Here is an 11,317-nt window from a genome sequence, read left to right on the forward strand (position 1 = left end):
CAGAGAGCGGGGACAGGCCATCACCAGACTCAAACGAGAGAGAGAGAGAGAGAGAGAGAGAGAGAGAGAGAGAGAGAGAGAGAGAAAGAGGAGGAGAGGAGAGGGGAGAGAGGAGAGAGGAGAGGGGAGAGAGGAGAGAGGAGAAAGAGGAGATTCCAGCCCTGGGAAGCAAGGATAGCCTAGGCTCCAGAGTGGGGCGTCTCAAAGCAACAACAAAACAGAGGGAGAAAATAGAAGAAAACAGAAGTACCACAGCCATTTTAGCCGTCTCCCCTTCCCCATGGTGGGAACCTGGTGTGCTCAAGTCACTCGCGAGGTGGCTGTACCCATGCTAACCCAATGTCTTCTGAGGGAGCCTGTGGGCTCTGCTCCGGTTCCTGTATGCCTGTCACCTCAGGAGCTCAGGCAGGTGACAGATGTCCCTCCTTGGCACCTGAGGTGGACCTGCCTGTCTTGGGGTCTCTTCCCTCCCCCACCACACTTTCCTAATTGGGTCATTTTCCCCTTGAGGCTCTTGGCTGTATGTTGTCCACATCTGGGATCCCAGTAGGTGTTGACTGGACCAGCTGCATCACACAGTGGTCACCTGAGGCTCCCCTGGGGCACGACTGACCACCCCAGCACTCCCCTCAGAGCCCTGCCTACCTTCCTTTTCAGCCAGTCCTCACACCTGCCTCTCTGAGGAAGGGCCCCTGCTAACCCTACTCTGCTTCAGGTGGCATGAAGCCCCTCCTCTCAGGCTCTGATGTCCTGGTTGGTGACCGGAATGGCTCCACAGGCCCCCATGGGGGGTGCAGGTGCGTGGAGACTCACGCCCCGCCTTGTCTCCATTCCTAAGTTTTTTCAGTTCAGGCATCATGTGACCCAAAGCCACCACCACCACATCATGTAGCGCCACCTCATCCTCATTCTGCCATAAACCCATCCCATGAACCACCTTCCCAGTCCCCAGCAACCACAACTCCACTTCCTGTCTCTGGATTCGCCTGCTCTAGATATTTCCTGACCATGTGGCCTTTTGTGTCTGGGTCTCGCTGACCACCATGTCTTCAGTGTCCCTCCACACAGTATGTGTTGTTCCTTTTCATGGCTGAGTAGTACTCCACCTGTGTGCTAGTCTGGACTGTGCAGATTGCTCACCTGTGAATACTTGTGTCCTTTTGACCACTTCGGTTCATGTGAGTTTGAGTTTCTGTGTCAGGTAGGAGCTTGGGGAAAGTGGGGGATGTGAGTGCAGCTGTTACTGTCGGCTTGAGTGGTCCAGACAGGGTTATCTGGCTGGCACACTTGTGGACTCCATGCTGGAGCCAGATGGAAGTGAGCGGCCTGCTGGAAGCCAGGGGAGGGACTTGCCTTGCCCCTGCTTGGGATGCCCTATTGGGCCGCACAAGTCCCGAGGGCCCATCCAAAGCCTGCATCCATCCTGTGATTCCCCATGTGGGTGGGTGCGATGCCACACAGATGCCATGTTCTCAGCTGTTGTCTCCCTTATCACCCCCATCTCCCCCATCCCCATACACCCCAGGCACCCTGCTTCCCTCTGGGGCTGTATATCTGGTAACAACTCTCCGCTTGGTCTCCCAGGCTGCTGGGAAACCAGATGAGCTCACTCTCAGGAAGGAGCGGCCTCCAGCTGCATCGCATCGCATCGACAGCTCCACAAATGTGAGGCAGGATCAGAGGTCTGGCCGCCGCCCACCTGGTAGTTACGGGCATCAGGGAGCCAGAGAGAGGCACTCTTCCAGGAAGGCACAGGCTGTGGCCACTGGGGCACAAGCAGAAGTGGTCTGGGGACCTGTAGAGCCTGTGCAGGGTAGCTCTAGATGCACATTGACCTCTGAGCATCCCAGGCTGTGAGTGCCGCAAGGGAACAAGGACTCTGAGACCCCGTCTCTCCCAGATTGGGAGCCTGGAGTTTGTGCTGGGTCTGTGCAACCTCTTCCTGTCCCCGCACTGTCCTGGGCACCAGGTGTCCCTTGCTTTGTCTGTGCTTCCTGTGTCACTTGGCAGCTCCTTCTTGTGGGTTGGTAGAGCCACTCTGAGACCTCAGCCTGTTGTTTCCCAGAGCCAGTGCCCAAGTGTGTCATTATGAAGGGCTGCAGGCTGCCACCAACAAGAGTATATTATTATTTATTTTTATTGGTTTTTCTTTTTTCTTTTTTTTTTTTTTCGGTCTTTTTGAGACAGGATTTCCCTGTAGCCCCAGCTGGCCTAGAACTCACTATGTAGACCAGGCTGGCCTTGAACTCACAGATATCCGCCTGCCTCTGCCTCCTGAGTGCTGGGATTAAAGGCGTGCGCTACCACATCCACCTTTGTTTTTGTTTTTGTTTTTGTCTTTTTGAGACAGAGTCTCCTTGTAGCCCAGCTGTCCTGGAACTTACTATGTAGACCAGGCTGGCCTTGAACTCACAAAGATCCGCCTGCCTCTGCCTCCCAAGTGCTGGGATTAAAGGCATGCGCCATCACCTGGGCCTATTGTTTTCTTTTTAAAAATATATTTTTTGTTCTTTTTGAGAGAGGGTCTCCCTGTAGACCAGGCTGGGCTTGAACTCACAGAGATCCGCCTGCCTCTGCCTCCCAAGTCCTGGGACTAAAGGCGTAGGCCACCACACCCAGCTTAAAAACATTTTTTATTATTTTTATTTTATTTTATGTGTATGAGTGTTTTGCCTGAATGTATTTGCACCCATGTCATGCAGTGCCCTCAGAGGCCAGAAGAGGCTGTGGGATCCCCTGGAACTGGAGTTATGGACATTTGTTAGCCACCATGTGGGTGTTGGCAATCAAATCCAGGTCTTCAGCAAGAGCAGCCAGTGCTCTTAATGGCTGTCATCTCTCCAGCCCTATGGTTTCCTTTTTTGAGACAGGGTCTCAAATAGCCCAGGCTGGCCTCAGACTCACTTTGTACCTAAGCATGACTTTGAATTCCTGATCCTCCTGCTTCCACCTTCCTGAGTGCTTCGATGACAGGCCTGTATTACCACACCTGGTTTATGTGGAGCTGGGGGTGAACTCAGGACTAAGCTTATGTTGTACCCACTGAGCTACAAGCACTCTACCCACTGAACCCACTGAGCTACAAGCACTCTGCCTACTAAGTTACAGGCACTCTACCCACTGAACCCACCGAGCTACAAGCACTACACCTACCCACTGAGCTACAAGCACTCTACCCACTGAGCTGCAGGCATTCTACCAACTGAGTTACACTCTACCCATGGAGCTACAAGCACTCTACCCACTGAACCCACTGAGCTACAAGCACTCTGCCTACTGAGGTGGAAACATTCCACTCACTGAGCTACGGGCACTTCACCCACTGAGCACTCTACTCTCTGAGCCCTAGCTCATATTCTTTTGTTTGTTTGTTTGTTTGTTTGTTTGTTTGTTTGTTTAAATTTCTGATGGACTCTTTCTTTCTTTCTTTTTCTTCTTTCTTTCTTTCTTTCTTCCTTTTTTTTTGAGACAGGGTTTCCCTGTAGCCCCAGCTGTCCTGGAACTCACTATGTAGACCAGGCTGGCCTTGAACTCACAGAGATCCTCCTGCCTCTGCCTCCTGAGTGCTGGGATTAAAGGCATGCGCCATCACGCCCAGCAAAAAAATAAAAATATTTTTAAAAAAACAAAACAATAATTGCCAGGCGTGGTGGCACACGCCTTTAATCCCAGCACTCAGGAAGCAGAGGCAGGCAGATCTCTGTGAGTTCAAGGCCAGCCTGGTCTACATAGTGAGTTCCAGGACAGCTGGGGCTACAGGGAAACCCTGTCTCAAAAAGACCAAAAAAGTTTTTTTTAATTTTTATTTTCTGTGTATGAGTGTATTGCCTGCAAGTATGTAAGTGCACCACGTGCACGCAATGCCCATGGAGGTCAGAGAGAGTGTCAGATCCCCTGCAAACTTTTAGCCACCATATGGGTGCTGGAACTAGAACATGAGTCCTCTGCAAGAGCAGCCAGTGCTCTTAACTACTGAGCCATCTTTCCAGCCCCTTACTCATTTTTCATTGAGGGTCTCACTGTGTTGCTCAGGCTGACCTCCACCTTGCAGCAGTCCCCTGCCTCAGCTTCCTGAATACTGGGGTGGCTGGCAACAAATCCAGCTGACAGTAGCTCTTTAGCAGCATTGTGGCCTCCACAGCCACCTGGGCCCCACCATGCATTCTGGCCCACCTGCCTTGGGGGCTCGGCCTGTCATCCCCCCTCCCCAGATAGGGCTTGGCCATCCTTTCTGGACCACCAGCCCCTTGCAGGGAATTTTAGCCCATCTGCACTCTCAGTCCATTCTCTGTGGCATAGGTGGGTCTGCCTGGTAAAGAGAGAGAATGGGGCTGTGGTATGAGGGGAGATGTGGGAACCTAAACTCAGGACTGTCCAGGGTTGAGGCCTTCCCTGTAAGGGACATCCACCTCCATCTGAGTGTGTGATATCCCACCCTGCTCGTGCTCCCTGTCCCTACCCTTGACTCGCAAGTAGGTGAACCCCTGTGGGGGCTCCGCAGAGTGTTTTGCTGTGGCGTTTTCTAGCAGGTAGTCAACCCACAGGTGACATAGCCCTGCCCCTCCCCACTCCTCCCCTTCCTCCTTCCCCATGTCCATGCTGACCCGTGTCCCTGCTCTCTGTCCTCTCAGACGAACTGATCCCAACTACTCTGCAACCTGGCCTAGTCCCTCTGGCCCCTAGAGCTTGCAGGGCCTGCTCAGTCCAGTGGCTGTGAGGGGCAGTGGATCCAGGCAGGGGGATCCTCCCACCATAGTCACAGACCCCCCAGCCATACCCAAGAATCCTTGTCTCCCCACATCCTGACACCCATGAACCTACTGTCTCTAGATTCTCTTGCTCTGGACACTTCCTGTCAGGGGTCCCACAGTGTGTGGCCTTGTGTCTGGGTCTTGTCTCTGCAATGTGACGTGTGTCAGAGCATGCTCCTGTTCAGGACTGTGTGGTACTCCTGCAGCTACAGTAATGAGGACTGTACTGTGCCCACTGGTAGACATAGGCTTCCCACCTCTCATGTACTATGAATCACTGTTGTAGATGGTCTTATATTTTCTCACACTTATCTGGGAATGCAGTTGTGCAGTTGAACTAACAAACCTGAGGCTCTTCCTGACTCCCTCCCCTGTATTGGAGGACTCTGACCCCCTACCCTGTCACCTGCCACTGTGTGCTTTTTTTTTTTTTATTTATTTTATTTGTTCTTAACCATTAAGCCATCTTTCCAGTCCCTTCACTGATTATTTTTTTATTTTTTTGGTCTTTTTTTGAGACAGGGTCTCCCTGTAGCCCCAGCTGGTCTGGAACTCACTATGTAGACCAGGCTGGCCTTGAACTCACAGAGATCTGCCTGCCTCTGCTTCCCAAGTTATTTATTATTTTTATTTTACGTGTATGAGTGTATTGCCTATATGTGTGTAAGTGCACCTGTGTCGTGCAGTGCCTGTGGAGGACAGAAGAGGGCTTCGGATCCCCTGGAACTGGAGTTGCCGACAGTTGTTAGCTGCCATGTGGGTGCTGGGATTTGAACCCAGGTCTTCTGCAAGAGTAGCCAGTGCTCTTAACTGCAGAGCCATTTCTCCAGCCCCAATGTGTGCTTTTGAATCTAGCTGCCCTTGTCACTGTAAGTTCGTCTCTCCATCCAAGTTTTAGTGAGGTCTTCAGTGTAATCCAGGCTGGCCTGGACTGCCTGATGATCCTTCAGCCTCAGTGCTGGGACAACAGGCCCCACCTCCCTGTGGTCTGATTGGAACTTCCTCTTTGTTGGGTGCCCACCCCACCCACAAGGCAGAGGGATTCCTATGTCTCCCCCTGGCTCCTAAGACCAGGGGTGCCACAGTGGACGGGGGGTGTGGATACAGGTATGCAATGTCTGATGCCTCTGGGGGGCTTATCCTGAGGCAAAGGGTCTAGAAGAGTCTAGAACTTATCTTTGTGCGCAGTAGGTGGCCCCGTGGTCCTGACTGGATGCCAGGGTCTCTTTGCCCTTGGGTGGGATCCTGCTTACCCTGATGCCTCTGATGTCTTGGGGGACCCCTTCTTCCCATGAGTGGTAGTGCTTTGTGGCTTCCTTCCTGGGACACCTTGTCCAACAAGAGATGCACAGTTTTCCGCAGGGGTGGTCCCCTGTGGGGACCCTAACCCATCCCAGTCGGCCAGCAGCAGGGGAATAGTATCTCCTCTCCCATCTCCCTGGCCATGGGTTCTCCCCAGCACCCCAGTCCCCACATCCTCAGGAATGACCACCTGCAGCCCCAATGTGAGGAGGCTAAAGGATGTGGTTTGGTGAAGGGCTGGGGACCCCCGGCTTCGCTTAAGGGAAAACTAGAGAAGCGCCCGGGCTTCAGTTTCCCCAGCCCAGCATCTCACAGGGTGCCCCAGAGACCCTGGTGGGTGGAACCGGGCCCAGTGCTTCAGTCGGGGTAACCTAGCCCTGGGCTTGTGCCCCTTTGGGGTACCCGGGAGGAGTCTGAGCCTCTGCGTTCCGGGTCTGTGGGGTGCGCCCGCTGTTGAGAGCCCTTCTGGGCTGATCCGCCCCCTACAGTAATTCTCGCTCTGCCAGTAAGTGCCCTGACTTCGCATCATTTCCTGAAAGTCAGCCCAGCCTTAGGGGAAGTCGGCGTGACTAACCCTCATGCAAATTGGGCCGGCAGCAGCGTCCCCCCAGCCGCCCAGCCCGCGGCCGCGGTCATGAGGCCAGCGTCCCCGGCCCGCCGCGCTTCCAGGGGGACCCAGCGGCCACCGCAGCGCCCTGACCATGTCGCAGCTGCGCTTCTGGCTGCAGTTCGCCGCGCTCAGCAAGGTAAACCAGCCTTCTTGGTGTCCTCGAGATTCGGTACCTGGGGCCATCCGGAGCTCCCCCAGGTGGCAGAGCCACAGCGCAACACCCCAGCCTGCCTGCATTCTACCTTTCCCATATCAGAAGCCGAAAGGGGGTGGGGGACCATGGGTGGCGGGCGTGGGCTGGGAGGCTGGTCCCGGTCCTTCGTGTCCCTCTGCGGTGTCCCTCTGTGCAGGGAGAGGCTGCAGTCCCTAACCCTGAACTCTTATTAGTCTGGGCGGGATATGACCTCAGCCCAGCTCTGGCCTCCTTCCTTAAGTCTCCCCATCTGGCAGGAGGGGAGCCAGCCCGTGTCTGGGGATCTTTTCTGTGCTCTTCCTCCAGGCTTTGGAGGCGTCTGGTGTGCATCTGCCACTGTGGCCTGAGAGGACCAGAGCCAGGTCCTGCTGGCTCTCCGTACCCCTGCAGGCCCCTCAATTCCGCCCGTGGTAACCACAGCAGGGAACCCCAGAACCCCCAGCTCTGCACTGTGTGCGACTCAGGTCCCTGCTTTCATTTCTGGGATGAGGTACAGGATGTAGGGGGCCAAGTGTTTAAATATGTGAGCCTATGGGGGACATTTCTCATTCAAACCTCAAAAAGCCCTGGTGTGGGAATGACTTCCCCATCCAGCAGGGATGAGGTACAGGATGTAGACCTGAGGGGTCTCAATGGGAATCCTTTCCTCAGCATCCTTGGGGGGGAGCATGCCCCGGAAGCTCCATCAGTGTCCACATGAAGTGCTGAGGGTCCTCCACCCACAGGTGACTTGCCATGGTGGGGACAGCAGCCAGGGTCTGCGCTAGAGGGGTGGGTGCTGCTGGCACCTTGCCTGCCTTCAGACTTAGTTGGTGGAAGTTTTAGACTTGCTTAAATTTGCTGGTCCTGGCTCAGTAGATAGAGTGCTTATAGTTCTGTGTGTAGTGTTTTTAGCTCAGTGCTTGTAGTGCTTGTAAAGTGCTTGTAGCTCAGTGGGTAGTGAGTAGAGTGCCTGTAGCTCAGTGAGCAGAGTGCCTGTGCTGGGTAGAGTGCCTGTAGCTCAGTGGGCAGAGTGGTTGTAGCTCGGTGTGTAGAGCGCCTGTAGTTGAGTGGGCAGAGTGCCTGTAGCTCACTGGGTACAGTGTTTGTAGCTCATTGGGTAGAACCCACCTAGCATGCAGGAAGCCCTGGGTTCATCCCCAGCACCCTATAAGCCCAGTGGCACATGTGTGTCATCCCAATACCCAGGAGGCAGAAGGGTCAGGAATTCAGAGTCAGCTTTGGCTATATATGAAGCCCAAGGCCAGCCTGGGCTACAGGAGACTCTGTCTCAGAACATAAAAGGTCTGGGTAGTACAGAATGCTCCTTGACCCTCCCCTTCTGTTTCACATCTCACTGGATTCCTTTGTTGTGGCTGGGGTCCCACTATTACATCATATCCACCAGTGCTTCAGATTCCCCTCACATCCTTTCTGTGTCCTGTGGCGCCTCAGGATTTCACTGGACATCAGCCTTGGGGTCTGCTCAGGCCCCTGGCCCAACATTCCTGGATATTGGCCCCATATTTAGCTGGGGCCATGCAGGGAAGGTAGATAGCCTCAATTTCCCCAACACTGCCCTCAAGACTCATGGGTTAGCTGGGCCATGAGGGATTGCCTGGTACCAGGGAGCACCTCCTCCTTCCTTTGTGGACCCTCTGCCTCCTGAGGTCTTCCTTTTTTTTTTTTTTTTTTTTGGTCTTTTTGAGACAGGGTCTCCCTGTAGCCACAGCTGGCTTGGATTTGTTATGGAGACTAGGCTGGCCTCAAACTCACAGAGATCTGCCTGTCTTGGCCTCCCTAGTGCTGGGATTAAAGGCGTGTGCCATCATGCCCTCCCCCAGGGACTTCTTGAAGATACTGGGACCAAGTGTCCCAGAGCTGTCCCCGGCTGGGTGCTATGGGAGGAGAGGTGTGGGGATCAGGTGGGGTGGTGGGGTTGACTTAGGTAGATGTCAAGAGCCTGTACCCTGCTCACAATGGGCATGTAGGGGCCCAGAGCCCAGTGTTCCCTCCTGGGTCTGCAGAGCTGCCTTTGCTGTGGGGTACAGGGTCCTGTGACAAGGGGATGGGAGAGCAGTCCCTGCCTCCTGACAGCCGAGCCAGCCCCTTAGCAGCCCTGCAGGGTCCTTGACCCTCCTGGGTGGGCCCAGGAGCACTGTGCAGGGTAGGGCAGGGGTTAGTATCACCCTCTAATGGAGTCACTCGACTTCAGGAGAAGCATTCCTGGCACTGTCCATTCCCAGCCTCCCTGGCTCTGGGCATCCACTTCATAAGCTTGCCTCACAGATACCAGGCCACCCTAAGTGCTCACTGACAAGGCTAGGGGTCAGAGTGTATGAATGGCTCCCCACAGCTCACCTTGGGTGTGGCCTCAGATAACTCCCTGGGGTCCAGCCCTCTGACTCTTCTGCTACTGGGGCAGTGGCTTATCTGGCCTCGGGTGCAGGGAGATGTGGGGGCAGACTGCCCAAGTCTAGGTCCTTAGGGATACCACCTGGGTCTGGACCCTTCAAGGGGGGAGTGTGATAGACCCAACCTCCAGAGTACGTTCCAGATCTCTGGGTGCAGGCAGGTTCCCTGTCTATCTGACCTGGTCATTCACACATTCGGTAGGTTGAGGCAGGAGGATGGCCACGAGTTTGAGGCCAGCCTGGGCCACAGAGCAAATGAACTTTGGTGGTTGAGTTTAGCCATATTCCCTACAGTTCATTCATTTAAAATGTATATTTCCACAGTCCTCAGCTATCCATTCATTGTGCATTTGTGACTTTCAGAACATTCCATCACAAAAGGAAGCCCCATCCCCACGAGACATCACCCCACCCCTGCCCTGGAACCCCCAAATCCACTTCAGTGTCTGAATTCCCCTGTCCTGGACATTTTCTGTCATGGAGCCCCATAGTGTGGTCTTTTGTGTCTGGGTGTCACTGAACCTGATGTCCACCATACTGTGTGTGTTGAACCTCGCTCTTGTTCACAGCTGCGTAATACTCCAACACATGGTGGACCACACATAGCTGGCCATTATCTCATCCCAGCCTCTCTTCCAGGACCCCTCATACCTGGAGGACCTGTCCAATGCTTCCATCTTTTCCTCGTCCGTGGATTCCCTCTCTGACATTGTAGATACACCCGACTTCCTCCCGGCTGACAGCCTCAACCAGGTTCCTACCATCTGGGACGTCAGCACGTCCTCGACTGCCCATGATAAGGTCAGTGGGCTGGTGACACAGGGAAGGGTGGCCATGGCCAGCGTTCCTCAGGATTGAAAACAAAGTGGTCAAGCCTGTGGCCCAATGGATCCTGTCCACCCCAGGGGCTGGTAGAGGACCCCACATACACACACAGTCCCCTTGAGTCCCCTTGGCCATGTCCCCCATGACTGTCTGGCCCACTTTTTCTTGCCTGTTTTGCTGGGTCACGGACTGTCCATGCTGGGGACACAGGTTCACACAGGAGAGAAACACAGCAATTTGGTTTAGATTCATTTTGTTTACTTTTTTGACCAGGGTCAGGCCCTCTGAGTCTGCCAGAAAGAAGCTTCTAGACTTGTGAGACTAGCTTAGGAAAACTTACAGAAGCCTCTAGGTGGAGACCTGACAGCCCAGGGCTCAGCATTGGGGCTGGCAAGGGGTGAGCAGGGGACAGGAGGCTAGCACTGGGCTCCCTCTGGGACCACTCAGGCCTGTCTCTCCTGGGATGATCCACAGGGTGCTGGCCTCCCACCTAGGGCCCCAGTGGGTGTGGATCGTGGGCATCTGAAAACCAGCACCACAGCCTGGTGAGGCATGACTCAGCCTTCCTGGAACTTCCGCCAGGTTGTTTGGGTTTTTGTTAATATAAGAGGAAAAAAAAGAAAAAAATGGCTGGAGGCCTTGTGACCCCTGAGCTCCCAGCTTTCCACACCTCAGCCCATCCACAGGGGACCTGTCAGCTGACTATCCCCTCAGGGCCCAGAGATCCCTGTGCATCCCTGCAAGTAGGGCATGGGCAGGTGCCAGCCCCTACGCACCCAGTGCAGTTCATCTAATGCCAGCATTTGGGCTCTTTTGGGTTTTGTTGTTTTGTTTTGTTTTGTGACAGGGTCTTCCTGTAGTCCCAGCTGGCCTGAACTCACTATGTAGCCCAGGCTGGCCTCAATGTCATAGAAGTCCAGCCTCTGCATCCTGAGTGCTGGGATTGAAGATATGGGACACCATACCTAGCCACATTTTGGCTTTACAAAATTCATATATATTTATGTATATGTATGTATAAAATGTGTGTATGTTTGTACCCATGAGGTTCAGAAGAGGAACTAGAGAGCTGGCTCAGTGGTTGAAAGCACTGACTGCTCTTCCAGAGGACCCAGGTTCAGTTCCCAGCACCCACATGGTGGCTAACAACCTTCTGTAACTCCAGTTCCAGGGGGTCCAATGCCCTCTTCTGCCCTCCATGGACATTGCATGCACATGCACATACACGTAATATATATAATAT

General features: G+C 54.1%; 1 protein-coding gene across 7 annotated transcripts in view; it reads left to right on the plus strand.

Annotated features, from left to right (window-relative positions):
• Positions 1–11,317, plus strand: part of Sbno2 (strawberry notch homolog 2) — a 47,165-nt gene that overhangs the window by 21,787 nt on the left and 14,061 nt on the right. For 5 of the 7 annotated variants that reach the window (XM_029565458.1, XM_017799124.2, XM_008837181.3 and 2 more), the window contains exon 5: positions 9,889–10,050. In XM_029565458.1, coding sequence (XP_029421318.1) covers positions 9,889–10,050 — 162 coding nt within the window. Of the gene's footprint in view, positions 1–6,598; positions 6,800–9,888; positions 10,051–11,317 lie in introns of those variants that run through there. The other 2 variants (XM_017799125.2, XM_017799127.2) reach the window with 2 other exon arrangements.

This window comes from Nannospalax galili, unplaced genomic scaffold (genome assembly GCF_000622305.1).
Source record: "Nannospalax galili isolate Female #2095 unplaced genomic scaffold, S.galili_v1.0 scaffold77, whole genome shotgun sequence".
NCBI lineage: Eukaryota > Metazoa > Chordata > Mammalia > Rodentia > Spalacidae > Nannospalax > Nannospalax galili.